Source organism: Haliotis asinina, chromosome 5 (genome assembly GCF_037392515.1).
Source record: "Haliotis asinina isolate JCU_RB_2024 chromosome 5, JCU_Hal_asi_v2, whole genome shotgun sequence".
In the NCBI taxonomy this organism is placed as follows: Eukaryota; Metazoa; Mollusca; class Gastropoda; order Lepetellida; family Haliotidae; genus Haliotis; species Haliotis asinina.
Genome location: NC_090284.1, coordinates 58,007,749 through 58,023,994, shown reverse-complemented (window position 1 = coordinate 58,023,994; position 16,246 = coordinate 58,007,749). Strand labels below are relative to the sequence as shown.

General features: G+C 37.6%; 1 protein-coding gene across 2 annotated transcripts; it reads left to right on the top strand.

Annotated features, from left to right (window-relative positions):
* Positions 1 to 262: 262 nt before the first annotated feature.
* On the top strand, positions 263 to 15,917 carry LOC137284922 (SUMO-conjugating enzyme UBC9-B-like). 2 transcript variants are annotated; one of them, XM_067816970.1, is made up of 7 exons: positions 263 to 324; positions 1,756 to 1,838; positions 2,333 to 2,416; positions 3,285 to 3,357; positions 3,487 to 3,596; positions 4,595 to 4,674; positions 6,350 to 7,377. In XM_067816970.1, the coding sequence occupies exons 2-7, from the start codon at positions 1,767 to 1,769 to the stop codon at positions 6,423 to 6,425; spliced, it is 495 nt and encodes a 164-aa protein (XP_067673071.1). In that variant the 5' UTR covers positions 263 to 324; positions 1,756 to 1,766; the 3' UTR covers positions 6,426 to 7,377. The 2 variants fall into 2 exon arrangements, with proteins under 2 accessions (XP_067673071.1, XP_067673072.1); XM_067816971.1 differs by lacking the exon at positions 6,350 to 7,377 and adding an exon at positions 11,606 to 15,917 and having other exon boundaries at positions 275 to 324.
* Positions 15,918 to 16,246: the final 329 nt, after the last annotated feature.

The following is a 16,246-nucleotide window of genomic DNA, read 5'->3' as shown; positions in this document are numbered from 1 at the left end:
ACTATTGATGGCATGATATATACTTAAAATATTAACGGATTCAAGCACAGGCTTCGAAGCTAGGGTATGTATCATCTTTAAAAGTGGATTTCGAATAAGATCAATCATTTACCAAGAGCTGTATTATATGTCAATACAGGGTGAATCATGAGTACACAATTGTTTCTTTAACGTTTCGTGTTAGTGCCACCGTCGTCAGTTGACACAGATTCAAGTGAAATCGCTTCTTTGTTAATTGTTGTTAGGAATACACAATAATTGTTTTTCACGTACATTCTCGATCACGTGACTCGTTCCGAGAACAGTGTGCGACAAAATTTGATGGTAAGTGGAGGGAAAAACTACCGTGATAATTTTAGGAGAATCAGCTTTCCCCCATATACTGAAATGTACCACTATATCGACTTTCATGAATTTTAAACCCTAAGTCTGCCATATGTGAAAATGTGTGCACAGATTTATGTTCTGACATTTCAAAGTTCACGAAAGCAGACGTCGATTCAATATCTTGATTGTAGTTTAGCTGCGATGTCTTATTTGAGTGAACAAGATATTTCATCTTCGTGGTGCCTTTCAAGGAGATCGCATGCTCATTAAACATCGTTTGAACTTATGAGGTTATACTTTAGTGTCTAGGCACGTCTCGATTAGTCGTACAAAGAAAGAATTTTTTAAGACTTGACAGTCACGTTTTTCCTCAGATACACAAGGAGTTTGCCTAATGTGCTTTCAGAAACGATGATCAGATATTCTCGCGTTGTCTGATATGGGTGTGCGTAGTATCGTTTATTTTACTTGTGTCTTGGACGGTAGTAGGTATTCTGGAAAGATCTGCCGGTTTAAACCCTGTTTCTTAAAAATGTCATACTATGTCTAGGAATATTTTATAGAAAGCCCACCCTAAACCTAATCCTAATCATCACATAATGTTAAATCTGAAACCTAAACCAGAACCCTAATCCCAAGAAATAATCAAAGAAAAACATGGGAAATGTCTGTCAACATTGTTTACTCTGCATTAGGCCTACCTTTAAAATACCGCACCACAAACTTGAAAGACATGTCATAATACTATTTTATGTTAGGAGCATGAGCATTGATACATCACACTATCAATAACTGATTTTGATCTTCCATGACTTGGTCGTTGGGCAGAGTTCAAAATTGAGGAGGGCCACTGGGATTTCCCCTGGTAGAGTTTCAGTCTATTTGGACCCCAAATTTTGTACAAGTTGTTTGTCAGGTGATATGTTTTAGAAGTGGGCTGAAGACATTTCTTTGTTGATAAGTAAATAGACCAATTAAGCCAGTGCAGGGACCATTTAAATGACTCGCCTTAATGTGTGGTCAACTACAGAAAATAGATCAAAACTTAAATTGATATCAGCATTCATTCAAGTTGACAACAAGACGTGAAATTGACCTGCCTGCTAGAAGGAATATGAGATAGTGGGTCATATATTGTAAAGATAAAAGAGGGGTAATTTCACAATGTGAGCCTCTGACTTCTCAGTGTTCTTTACTCAGTGTTGACTGTCATGTATGCCTTTCTGGAAATATGTAAATAATACTCTGTCACTGAATTTCAGTACCAAACTGGCGATGTTTCACACTTGCAATTTGGTTTTCTGATCACTCCACTCATGATAATGGGGAGATTCTGTCCTTTGACTGTCTTGTTGCAAGACTCTTCTCTGTTCTGTATTTGTGTCAGTGAAAAAGGACCATAACTGATGAGTTGGTTTCATTTTGTAGAAAAGAACACCATGTCGGGTTCAGGAATTGCCCTTGGTCGCTTAGCAGAAGAGAGAAAAGGTTGGAGAAAAGACCATCCATTCGTGAGTATTGTGATAATTGTTTTATGAGTTAACAAGCGAAGGATTTTGCAACCATTCCAGGATCTATTGTTTTGGAGTGTATACAGTTTTGAGGTTACGGATGTTTACATAAGAACTAGTGTTGACATTAGTTCACCAGGCAATGAAATAACCATGATAAGCATGGTATTGGTTATTTATTTTTTTAACCTGTATCTCTGCATCTACTATTTTATGACTGAACTATAAATGTGAAATTCTGAAAAAAAAAAGAATTTGGTATATACCTACTTCCTCCTGTTGTTGATTAAAACAATGTTATCTTTAGCATTAATCAATCTTTGAAGTCAGCATTGTAGTAACATAATTTAAGTTAGTGAAATAACAATTAAGTGAAGTAAAATTTACAGTGAAATTAACTAAAATTAAATCTACACTGTCTTGTAAGTTGTTGGAAGGGATCATGCCTTTTATGTGGTATAAGTCTTTGTTTATCTGTTCTTATTTTTCTGTAGGGTTTTGTTGCCAAGCCAGTAAAGAATGCTGATGGTACAATGAATTTGCTGAACTGGGAATGTAAGATCCCAGGAAAGAAAGGGGTATGTAACAAATATATCACCATTATTCACTGTATAAATTTGATCACTGGAATTATCAGTGTACTCTCTCACACTGTGAGAGTGTTATCCAGTTGACAAGATTGGAAACATTTTTCTTTGTTTATTAGTTTTTAAGAACTGATTCTGTAATCTCAGTGGAATAAGGAGAAATTTCACTTCCCATCAAAATTCACCTAGGTCCTTGTTAATAGATTAAAGTGATGTGTTTTTGACAGAAGCAATTAAGGATTGTAGTTGTGAACCAGTTTTTAAAGTGTCAGTTTTTATGTTTCATGTATTACATGTGCTGTGGCACTTACCAGGGATAGTACAATTGTTAGTTCCCTTGGGTTTTGGCGCATCTGAAATTTGGTGGTGTGTGGTCTTGTGCATAGAGCATTAAGCAACACAGGTCATGGACAGCATGTGGATGGGTGACTGTCAGCTTGACTCATGGTAGTTTCATGGACTTCAGTCCTGCCCTGTAACAAAACGTATGTGGCATGTGGTCTCACCTTGTGCAGGCATCTTTGTTTATGAATTGCCTCTGTTCTCTCAGCAAGGAATGGGTACCTGAAAGGATAACCCATATGACTGTTAACCTTTAGTGCCTCTAGGCAGCTTGGTTATCAGGGGTAATAATGTGTTACCACTTCCAGTATGCACATGTGCATGGAAACCTGTGCTTTATAAATGGCCATCATTATTTGGTAGTGTGGGATCCCATGGTGGCTGAAAGCACCAAAACATCTATTTGCAGAAGAGATGAATGAGAATACTGTTAGTCAATATCTTGCAGCCTATAGTTAAGGCCAGTAGCAATGGTTATGCTAATGTGAATTATGTAAATTATGCCATACTGTTTCAGACACCATGGGAGAATGGACTTTACACACTGAGAATGCTTTTTAAGGAGGACTACCCCAGCACACCCCCAAAATGTAAGTCAGATGACCTGCAATATATAGATTGCCTCTTTCACCGGAAAACACTGATGGAACAGAGTTCGAATGTAAGATCACTAAAAGTAATGAGTTCAGTGCTGATGGAGTTTTGTTCTTGTGTTGCAGGTAAATTTGAGCCTCCGCTGTTTCACCCAAATGTGTATCCATCAGGAACAGTGTGTTTGTCATTACTGGATGAAGAGAAAGACTGGAGACCTGCTGTTACAATAAAACAGGTACCATAGAAACTGGCTCTGTAAACATGTCTTGTCTCTGAATCTGCACATTGGGACATATGTATTTTGGTCTAAGATGTGTTTAGTATTTGGATGGGTGATGCAGGTAGTGAAGACATTCCTTGTACTATTGGCTTTTAGGTTACCGTTTCAGACCAAAAAGACTAATAATACAGTTTTTTTTTTACTTTTTATTTCATCACATTCCTCACTTCTGATGTTAGTGAGAATTAGTTGAGTTAGGCTTTGTCACATCAGCATTATGTTCAGCCATGGATTTGAGTGATATTAAACTGAACCCAGAAGCAAAACTGTTCAACCATGATTCTCAATAACTGAGAACCTCCTTGTTCTTCCTTTACCTAAAATCTGGCATATCATTGATAATTATTGTGAATTACTGAATCTGGTTTTACACTGCTTTTGAAATATTCCAGCTGCTTAGAATAAAACACCAGAAATAATCTGTTCAGCACAAAATGACAGTATACATTCCTACAGATTTTCACATGCAGATTTTTTTTAAAAATATGGAAATATGGCCTAATGATTATGTCACAAGTCAAAAGACTTGTGGCAATGACATACAGGCATCTAAAGTCCTATTATTTGCTATGTAGAGTTGCTTCCCTTAGATGTGGCAGAGGGACTGTGGGGTACTCAAGTGGTTAAAGTGTTCACTCATCGTGCCTAAGACCAAGATTCAATTCCCCACATGGGTACAGTGTGTGCCGCCCATTTCTGGTGTCCCTCACTGATATTTCTGGAACATTGCTCAAAACAGCCTGAAACTAAACTTTCTCACTCACTAGGAGTGTCAGAAACAGCAGAAACCTGTTCTCAAGGACCAGTGTGGTCCATGTCTATGATCTAGTTTGCCTGGGGATTTCCTCCATCCTGAAGCCAACATAGTGATATCTGAAGTACTGCTCAAAATGTCAGTAAACCAAATTAACTTACACATAGTGAAAAATTGTATGTCTGTAAATCTGTTCCAGATACTCCTAGGGATTCAGGAGCTGCTAAATGAGCCAAATATCAAGGACCCAGCACAGGCTGAAGCATACACCATTTACTGGTAAGTTCCTGAACTTTTGTAAAAATACATTCTGCAAAATTATAACAAGTTGATTTTAAACCACTGAAGTTTTTCTTAACAATATTTTACTTGCATGGTGTTCCAAATTTGGCTTATTGTAGGCAGTATTATTAATGCGAACATTGTTCTATCAAGAGTTATTATATGAAATAGCAGGACTGATGAGTCATCAAGTTATTACATTACTGACTATGTTCTGCAGTACTGATTATACTGAGGCATATTCTGTGTTGATTTTCAATGTTTTCTGTTTTGTTAGATGTGATTCCTGCTATAACTTTGTGCGGACAGCTTCAAAGTTTTCTACAGTTTTTTATTTGACATCAGCTACTGCTGAATACAAGTTATGGGCATATCATGCTTCAATGATATTTTCAGCCTGAATCCTTGAAAAGTTTACAATTGATAGCACAAAAATAACTGGCTAAGACTCATCCTTACTGATCAATCCATTATACGACCCAGCCAAAGAGAACCCATTGTCTCATTTCACCAGATAGTTGATTTCATTATATCTGCTGAAGCACATGCTCAGATCTAACATATTATTGCTTATTCCATTCTTTTGTCATTGGTGTAAGATCAAACATATTGTTTTCAAGTTCAGTTAAAACATCATATACTTAATAGTTCTTTAATGTAGGGATACTGAACAGTCTCACTGATCTGGTTTATGCACATTGTTATATCCTAATTGCACAGATTGGTGTTCATGATATCAACCACTACATTGTCTTGGTCCAGACTTGAATGTCTATGGGCCCATGTCATATGGCTTGAACATTTCTGAATTTAACAGCAAACAAAGAAGCCCAAGTGCATGAATCAATTTCCTTGATGCCAATACAATTAATATAATCTGGATCATGAAACTGGAATTTTGCATTGTTTGAATGTCACAGCACTTTATAAGCCCCTAAAATCCTAATATTCACTATGATCTGATATTGACTCTGCTTATTTTGAAGTGAGGATAGCTATATTTTCATGTCCAGATACAAATTTTGTCAAGTAGGTTTATAAAAACAAAGCCACATCATGTTCTCCTGACTCTCTCTCAGCTTCTGTCTTAAGTCTGGTGAGGTTGAACACCTACAGTCTATGAAAAGTCTTCTTTGGCTTTCTCCACTCGGCCTTTGTGAATGTGGGTTAGCATTTAATGTGAATACACCGGGTTAGTCAGTTGATTCAGTGGGATAGATGTTGTCATAATTGATATAAATGTGCAATAGTGTTTACGCTCTGTTTCAAAATCGATTTAAAAGCTATTTCACAGTGCCAAAAGTAAACACCAGCCATTGCTATATCTTGTTTTGGTGTATTTCTTAGATAGTGTTGACATTGGTAACTGATTTTGTAAATATTTACAATAATTCAAAGGGACTGCTGGAGATCAAACCCTGTCCATACCTCTTCATACAGGTTGCTTGGATAGTGTGCTAGCATTGTCTTTTATATAAAAATTGGTTGGTGTTTCCATAATAATGCATAATATAGCATATACAATGATTTTTTAATAATTATTTGGCCTACGGTAACAATATTCTTAAACTGGTGTTTGAGAGTCTATTGAGGTATGTATTTAGAGTTTTAGTACCCTGTAAACTTATCCCTAGGAGTGTTGAAATAACTTGGTTTTCTCTTTTGTTTACAGTAAGAATAGACAAGAGTATGAGAGGAGAGTCAGAGAACAGAGTGTACAGTTGAAGGACCCCAATGCGCAAATGTAACATTTATGACATGAACTAACTTGGAACTCAACTGGTGAAATGACACATGGTTTCTGCTTGGCTGCACAAGTTCCCTGTGTTTTCTCAGTTGCTACATGTGCCCAAACAGTTCTGCTGGGTCAGCTGAATAATCTTGAAGACATTGAAACTGTGTAGCCATCGATGAAGGACCGATCTGGGGTTCCCATAAGGCATGCATAGTCTGACATTTCATTTCTTGAAACAGTTTTCTACATATCTGTAATTATTTTACCCAAAAAATAGTTTTTCAACATGACAAAGATGTTAATGAATTTAAACAGCTATTCCTCTTGATGAATAAATTTTTAATCTTTGCTAGTCATTGGTAGTGCATCAAGTTGCACAGAAATATTGTTAGACACTGATTTCACTTACAACATTGTCAGTTTTCTTTACAAACTGTTTATTTTTTGTATTATATTATCATAAATCTGACATTAGGCATTTTGAATGAGCTTTAAACAAAATAAGCTGCTTGGTGTATGTTTCCTTAATTTCATTAGTTATTGCCTTATCATGTTTCACAGGAAACTACATGCCATATGAATATTAATGTCTTCATACTGTTTTGCAAATGAGGAACTGATATATTATTGAACATGTATTCAATTATTTTGAGACGTTGGCCAGTGTCATGCCTATAGGAATCCTCCATATCTTTGTAGCTGCATTCCTCTGATAAAAGCCTCATTATGCATGGAGCATAATCACATTGGCTGGTATCACCTACGCTGTGCTGTTTGTGGATCAGGTTGACATTTTAGACACATTTCAGAACATTCTCATCAAGGACATTTCTCATCCTTCATTGTTGTATGGTTTTACATGTGTAACCACACGCTTTGAATGTTTTACATGACTTCCTATCTTTCAGTACAGTGCTTCACAAGTTACTGTAAATGGAATAATAAATTATTTCACAGGCACATTATACAGGCGATTATGTTTTGTTTTTATATATTTCCTTTGTTTTGTGAGTCCATGGAAGAATTAGTGGGACTTTACATTTTGTTGCTGGTCTGAAGTTTAGGTTAGAATTGATCTTCAGTAACCCATGCTTCTTGTAAGAAGCGACAAACAGGATCAGGTGGTCAGGCTCTCTGGCTTGCTTGATCCTATCCCATGCTGTTGATCACTGGATTGTCTGGTATAGACTTGATTGTTTACATGCTGCTGTCATAAAGCAGGAATATTTCTGAGTGCTGCGTTAAGCAACAGACGAACAAGCATGAAGATAGATGATGCTCATGCTGTTGATCTCTGGATTGTCTGGTCCAGACTTGAATGTTTACAGACTGTTGCATGTAGTTGGAATATTGCTAAGTGCGGCCTAAAAATAAACTTACTCACGCACTCCTTGCCATCTGTCATGGTTGAACATTCATTCACCTAGTTTGACTGATCCAGGTTTAAATGTTGCTCATCATAAACCACTGACATACAAAGTTGTGTCCTTAAAAAATGTCTGTTTCCTAGACTTGCCCTGTGATGCTACGGTGTGCCACTACCCCCTTACATAGTTATCATCTAAAGTGGCAACGTCAGAATTGTAACATGTTTCTACCATATTACACCTTTCATCTGTAAGACATGACATAGTTCTTCATGTTCATGACACAGTGGGGGCAGTGAGGTAGACTTGTGGTTAAAGTTTTTGCTTGACATGATGAAGATTTGGGTTTGATTTCCCAACTTTTGAACAATGTGTGAAGCCCATTTTTGGGATCCCACACAGTGATATTTTGGAGATATTGCTATAAACGGCATAAAGACATCCTCTCTCAATCATGAGACATTGGATGACTAGGAAGGGCAGTTGTAATAGTTTATCAGGAGCATGCCACGTCTTAAAGCTAAGAATTGCAGTTTCGTTATCATGAAAGTGATGTTAGTTACCCTGACAAAATCCCACACAGTGACTGAGTTGTCTTTGGTACTGGATATTAGCACTGTACCCCTATGTTCAGTTAAAACAACTGTCAATTTGACTACCTGGCCCTGATTTCTCGAAACAAACTTAAGTCTGTTTAGGACACATTTAACATATATAATCTTGAATCCGTTTTCTGTGTTAGTTGGTTATCCCTCTCAAAGTACAACACAAAACACGAGTATCATTCACAAATGTTAAGTTGCACAGATTTCAGCTTCCCTTTATCACTTGCACAGATTTAGTGTGTGATATAACTGCATTCTGTTGGATGTGCCTTGTAGCATGTTTGCTTCCCTGAAGAGGGTTTCTCAACATGTTTGCCAGGCCAGTAGCAAGACGTATACAGTCAAACTCTGTTGTGTTGAACTCTGATAAGTTGATACCTTGGTTGTCTACATTATAATTACACGGTCCCAGCAAAATCCTTCATTATCTATCACTATTTGAACCCTATTCACTCGATATGGATGTCTCGATATTTTGGATATCTCGATTTGATTTCATGGTTCCTACATGCCGAATTACCCTTTTAACTCGATATTTGCACATAAAGTTGATATGCACATACCTTTCTCGGACAAGTATTCATCTGAACTGTGACTGTCTCCATGTGTTTACATTCATGCTGCAGCATGAATCAAAAGAAGCAGTAGTGTAAGCTAATTAAGGCTAATTGAGTTGTCGGTGTTAATTGTTTGTTTGTCTAATTAGGATGTACTGACAATTTCAACTTAACACTCCTGATAACAGATTATAACATCGAATGGAGAGCTGGAGGTTGAATGATGTAAGGACTTGTTATGTATCAAGAGTGGTTGACCAGGGCCCACTTGCACAAAGCGATCTTAGCACTACAATGATTGTAACTCCCATTCTCCAGTATAGGCTTAAGATAGTTGTAGCGCTAAGATTGCTTTGTGGAAGTGGGCCCAGTATTGTGTTCATGCCAGCACCAAATGCCCGTCAGTTAAAACTGATTACTTCACTTTGTTGTGGAGTAAATACGACTTTTGTGTATTTCAAAATGGACACTATGACAAGATTACCATGTGTATTTACGATCTATGTGAGGACAAATACATAATAGACATGCAGACTACTGTTTTTGTTTGTTTTCTTTCATGTTAGTATGTGATATGCCCAACTCGGATGTGTCGATATTTTTTCCTGGACCTGCAAATATCGAGACTACAGTGTTTGACTGAAGTTCCATATGTAATTGGTGGCTGATCATTGGCGCTGTAGGAGGAGTTTGGAACTGTCAAGAAGGGACAATTTGTTACAAACAAGATGCATTAATTTTCATCATTCTGTTGCAAACAAGGACACTCAGTTTTCAATGTGATTTGGAGCTGCCTCTGTGGTGTAGTGGTTCAAGCGAAAGTCATGCGTTTGATTTCTAGTAGCATAATACCAAAAGACGTAAAATATGGTACTTGTTGGTCCCTGTCTGACTCTAAGCATGAGTGGGTACAATAAGAACTGGTTGGCAATATAAGGGTATTCATGCTTAACTTGCGGCATGGTATCTCAGTGAGCTTGCACTATGAAACCAGCTGAAGTCTAGGCTGGTACAAGCAACACATACACACACATCCTCACACGAGTGAAATATTCGTAAGTATTACGTGAAACCCCATTTCACCTCACCTTAGCTTTCTTTCTGTCACTTGTACATTTATCTTTTGAGTGGGGTGGATACTGGATTTATCATTTGAATCCGAATATCAAAAATTGTTCTCTTAAATATGCACTTTGTGTTTACAATGTGTCACAGGAGATAGGGCTGGGAAGGGTCCAAATTTCCTACCTGGGTGTTCAACCACCTGTTACCCGACCCCACCCTGGTACCTGTCATAACACTGACTATTCCCGTTTGGAAAACAGTCATTGCCAACATTAAGAGTGGCCTCCGTGATATATTGAATCCATCACATCAGGGATGAAGGCAAAATGCATTTTGCAGCTAAGTCACACAGGAGGTGGTACATCGTTGATGTGGAAACACATGAACAACAAACATCCGTCCATAACAAACGGCCACAAAAGGCGACTATGCTTGTCGTGAGAGGCGACTAGCGGGATTGGGTGGTCAGGCTCACTGACTTGGTTGACACATGTCATCGGTTCCTAATTGCGCAGATCGATGTTCATGCTGTTGATCACTGGATTGTCTGTTCCAGACTTGATTATTTACAGACTGCTGCCATGTAACTGGAATATTGCTGAGTGCAGCATAGAACAACAGACGAACAAGCATGAAGACAGATGATGCTCATGCTGTTGATCACTGGATTGTCTGGTCCAGACTTGAATGTTTACAGTTACTCGCTCACCATAACAAACGAGTTACAAACAACTGCTGTCCCAACAACCTACAGGCAAAATACAAAGGAAGGTATGAAAAAAACCCCACTATGCTATCAAACTCACAAGTAAACAATGTAATGTAAAATAATGTTGATCAAAGAGGGTCAGGGTAATGTGATAGGTACACGGGTCCTGCTCTTTACCCACCCGTCCTGGGCATCTGGATTACCTGTCCCTGCCCTTACAGGAGACAAGGCCTTCTCAATGGCTTACCTTGTAGATGGCCATTATGCCCCTGATTATATCATAAGTGGATCCATGGACCCACCCCACCACCTCCCCCCTCATCCTTTGTCCTGAAAGTAAATGACCATTGCAAATCTTGAAAATAGCCTATACACCCCTTTTTTCTCAAAATGCTTTATCTGCCCATCATATAGACTGATGTTTAAGCTTGTTGTTATTCCTTTCACTGGTGTTAACTAAACTATTCAAAAGCCTGCAATGATGTTTCAAGCTTTCTCATTAATAAAAGTAGAAATTCTCGATAACCATACATTTAATGGAAATGACAATATATGTCAACTCTTTACCCGAGTGTAAAACCAGATTTCTGGAAACACTCATAAAATCTCAATGTGTTGTTTGGTTGGAGTTGCTGCACTCAGCAATATTCAGCTATATGGCAGCAGTCTCTGAATAATTGAGTCTGGATCAGACAGTCCTATGATCAACATCATGAGCTTTGATCTACACAAGTGGGATACAATTTTTTTTATTACATGTGTCCGACAAGTCAGTAAGCCTGACCAGCCAATTCTGTTAGTCGCCTCATGGAACAAGTATGGGTTACTGAAGACCAGTTCTAACCCAGATCTTAAGGGGTCCAAAATGAAGTGTAGTGTTTATGTTGCAGCCAGGACCGATGCCAATATGAGCAGAGAGTGAAGGAACAGAGCATGAAGCACCGAGATCATCAGTTGGGACACTAGGATGTGGCCAGTCTACTGCTGCTGCTGCAACAATGTGTCCTCTCAAAAAAACCAGGCTTACTTTCTTTGAGAGCATGACAGTTTTAAGATAGCTACTGTTACTGAATCTAGTTTTCACCAACATCTAGCACTACTAACCAATTTGGTTGGTCACACTTTGATACTTACTGTATTTCTTTAATCATGCCTTAAAACTGTGAGTATGAATTTCAAATTCAACATGAGTAGTATTAAAACAGTGAAATAAATTTGAAGGGTCACATGATAAAAAAGCCAATAAAGCCAATATCAGAAGATGTTTTACGGTGTACTTTTGCTAAACTGAAGATTACATGTACATATTATTACCCGTGCCTAACAAACATCGGTGATTTTTTTTTTTTTTAATTTTAACTTCATAGTTGGTAATCCCATCCAACTACAGTCATTTACCTTTTTGGGATGGTGTCATGAATTCATATTTTATGGTCTCTGGTCTCATTAGTCATCTAAATGACATATTGCCTTCGGTTCAAGTAATTCAAATCTGCATGCATCAGAGACTTTGCATATATTTTGGTATATACATGCGTCACAGATACTTCTATTCTCTTGTTAAACTAACACTGAAAAGCATTACTGAAAGTAATATCAGCAATAAATTTTGTTTTATTTGTCCTTTCAACTTATGAAGTGAGTGTTTCTGGTCATTTTGTTTTTATCTACTTTGTGGCATGCATTTGATGCTTGAATCATTGTTTCAGTGTTTTTATGCAGTGTAAACTTACGCTGCATACTAAAATGTTGTGTTGCAATTTAGATAGTCAGGACATAATTTTGAAATAGTTTAAGTTCAAGTGTCAGACAAGTGCTTCTATATGTTAATGTGTTTCTTCCACTGACATGTACAATGGAGAATTGTTTACAATTATGTGTAATCTCTTTGTTTATGGGCATTAATATATCAGGCCAGATGAATTTTATTTCTTGTTTTTATGGATTTTTGTCCTCAGAAATCATGGAAAATATGTTTTTGGCGTTAGCTACTTCTTGAATAGGGACATTATGTATGTCTGTTGAATCTTATGCAGTGTATGAAATAAGCTAAAATCCCAGCTTGACATCAGGGCCGCTAACTTCAAAATGTTACCAGCCCCAAAAGATTTAACCAGACCAGATACTAAGATATGGGGAATTTTTTTCAGATATATGGAACCTCTCAAATTTTTACCAAACCATTGGAGAGGCTAGCTGTAAATTTAGAGTTTATGTAAGAAACGTAGCCAGTCTTGAGCGGTCAGACGGGTTTTATTTCATACACTGACGAAGGCATTCCACCTTCGAATAATAACAAAAGGTAGTTTCTATCACTGTATATTTTCTTTTTGTGTATTATTCCTTAAGTTGCTGTTATCACGATTCTGTGACAAATTGATTATCATGTAATTATATTTTCCTGAAACAGTCAGTCTAAGTAAACTGAGTCTCAGTAAAATTCATTACACGCCTAATGCTGAGTAACAAACCCTAGTATGAGGTCACATCAGGTCACCTTTGAGATTGACCAATCAGGACACAGCTTAACAAATTGTGGAAGTTGAACCCTTATCAATACCTGTTGTGTGATTGGGTAAATCTGTTTAGCAATCTTGCATTTGATTGGATGGTCATAGGTTGCCCAAAGGTTACCAGGTGTGAGCTCCAACTTGGGTTTGTTGGACTCAGTGGAATGTAACGAAAAACACTGGGACTAAGTTTACCTAGACTGGTATACAACCAAATGGTAAATGCAATCAGATGACGTCACTGTGTTCAAGATGTAACATGATGATCAAGGGATTCTGGTCATAGCAAACCTAAAGGACCTTAGTGCCATTGTAACCTCTGGTTTGCTTATAAGGGAACGTAACCAGGGTGACTGAATGGTGATACTATTCTGTTACCAAAGTCAGTGACTGGCACCAGTGGTTGTTTTCACAAACAGTTTAAACAATTGCTCCTTTCCTCTCTGGGTAAGTGCCATTTTCTTAAGTAAAATCTAGTTTGACATAGGATAATGGGAGTTCTTGCCATGGAAAAGTGGGCAAGTGCATACCTGTCTCTCAAAACTGTTTTTGTATGCATTAACACAGCTTGTGTCAATCACATTTGTGCTGTTGCTTAAAATTCTTCGTCGTTTACTGCAGTGTGTCCTCAGAGCAATATCGCTGGTCTACACTCAGGCTTGTCAGGGTACTTTCTTGAATAGCATGTCCTTAACAGAGTAATATTTTTGTTTGACATGAGCAACTGTCTCATCAGATGCCCAAATGCTGCAAAGATTTTTGTACTTTTTTATTTGAATGTCCTGAGAAGATACAACCAAATATAGCTTACAGTTCTTTTTACTGATGTCTGTGTGGAGAGATAGGGTAGCCTAGAAAAATATTCGCTCGTTACTCTGAAGACCCAGGTTTGACTCCCACACCAGTACAATGAACAATGTGTGAAGCCCATTTTTGGTGTCCCCTGCTGTGATATTGCTGGAATATTCCTTAAGAGCGACATAAAACTAAACTCTCTCACTCACTCTAGTCTGTGGGTGCTTGTGTACCATCCTCTTGTATTCTGTACTCAGCTGGTCCAGTCAACAGGGGCTCAGATTAGAATTGATCCTCACAAACCTGTATTGGTTGTGAGGTGAGCAAGTGCACTGGCTCCTAGATGACTGTTGGTAGGAGGTCTTATATGGGTTGGCATAGATTGTTGTTCATAATAATGATCACTGGACCGATTTAAAGGATGACATTAAAAGGATGACATTAAAAACAACAGTTTGGTTTATATTTGGCCTTAGTGTCTTGCTCTTGTGATAATAATGTAGAATTGGAGGATGTACATGTGCTATTAACGCCTGAAATTAGTGCTTACTGTTAAAAACAGTGTGTTTAATAATTTCTCCTGTTTTGTTAAAAGTTGGGATATTTATTCAACTTTCCATTTTAATTTTTCAGAGTTTCTATTTTATGTATTGAAGACTTGTTATGTTGAATTAACTTGTTAATATTGTGTCAGTCATGTGTGCATCACTGTCACACTTACAGAAGACTGCAATTCCAAGTTCTGAGGTAGGTCTTCAGCCAGTCTAAGTAAACTTAACCTCAGTATTATTCATTATTATCATACTGAGCCTAACAAACCCCAATTAGGAGGAGGTTGTGTCAGGTAACCTTTGAGCGACCTGTGACTGTCCACTCAAATGTGAGACGGATGAACGGATTTATCCGATCAGACAACAGTTACTGTTTACGGTTTTGCAGGACTTACAAAATTCCCAGTCTCTGACACTGATCTCTCAGCAAATGAAAATTCATATAAAACACATACATTTGACCTGCAGTCTATACACTTAGGGTTTTCTGACACCCTACCTTTACCTTTAGCCAATGTTTCCACAAGCATTTTTGGATATTGACAAAAATGCTTTTCAGTGACTGTTTCCTCACTGTTGTAGTGTGCTCCATGTGCATAAGGGAAAATAGCATGTGGAATCGTTCTGGTACAAACCTTTTCGAGGTAAAAGTTCAAAAGGTACGTGTAAATGTCCACTTTTGTGATTTGGTAAGCTGTGTTCTGATTGGCCAATCTCAAAGGTTACCTGACGCGACCTCCTACTAGGGTTTGTTAGACTCAGCAGAGGAATGTGATAGATCATACTGAGACTAAGTTTACTTAGACTGGTCTTCATCCTGTTTGTATGTGATGGTGCTGTTAAGTGTTTTTGTTTAAGTGTGAGCAATTAGCTCCTCTCGCTATAGACTTACAACATACATTGTAGAATTAGATCATCCTATTCCTGTTGATTTTTGTTAATGCAAATAGTTGTATTTACTAGTAATTGGCAATTGTTTCGTTGACAAATATTCCTATGTTTTTGATTGCCCATGCTTTTATTTGTATGAAATGTAGACAATCTGCTTTTAGTGTTTTGTTAAGATTTTAGGCGTATCACATCTCATTTTGCATTTTTGAAGTAACATCCAATGAGGTATTTTGCAAGCAACAATAATCTACGATATGCTTTTGCAGTACCTTGCAGGCAACAGCATTAAGTTGATATTCCTAATGTGATGGAGATGCAACGACTTAAATACTAGTATTCTTTTTTAGCAATTATTAATTATGACTGATCAAAACATGGTCGATTGAAATCAAGTGAATGTACCATTATGTTTTATATGTACAGATGTACAATTGAATAAAGAGTCAATCTATAAATTCTGCAATTGTCAATTTATCCACTTGTAGTTTCCAACATTGGCCTATAACTGCAGTCTGAGTATGAGACTGAGAGAACCACTTTGAACTGTATTGCAGTCATTTCACAGCATGTCACACAGCTGAAAAATATATTGGCGCTGAACACAGATTTGATCCCTCGATGAATGCTGCAGAGAAAACTTCATCTTATGTGACTTCTGGTGTTCCACCACTGTGATACTGCTGAAATATTGCTAAAAGTGTAAAAAAACCGAACTCACTCCCCCATTTAGATGTCTGAGTCACTCTATCCCTGCTGTCAGCTATTCTCCTCAGGAAAAGGATCT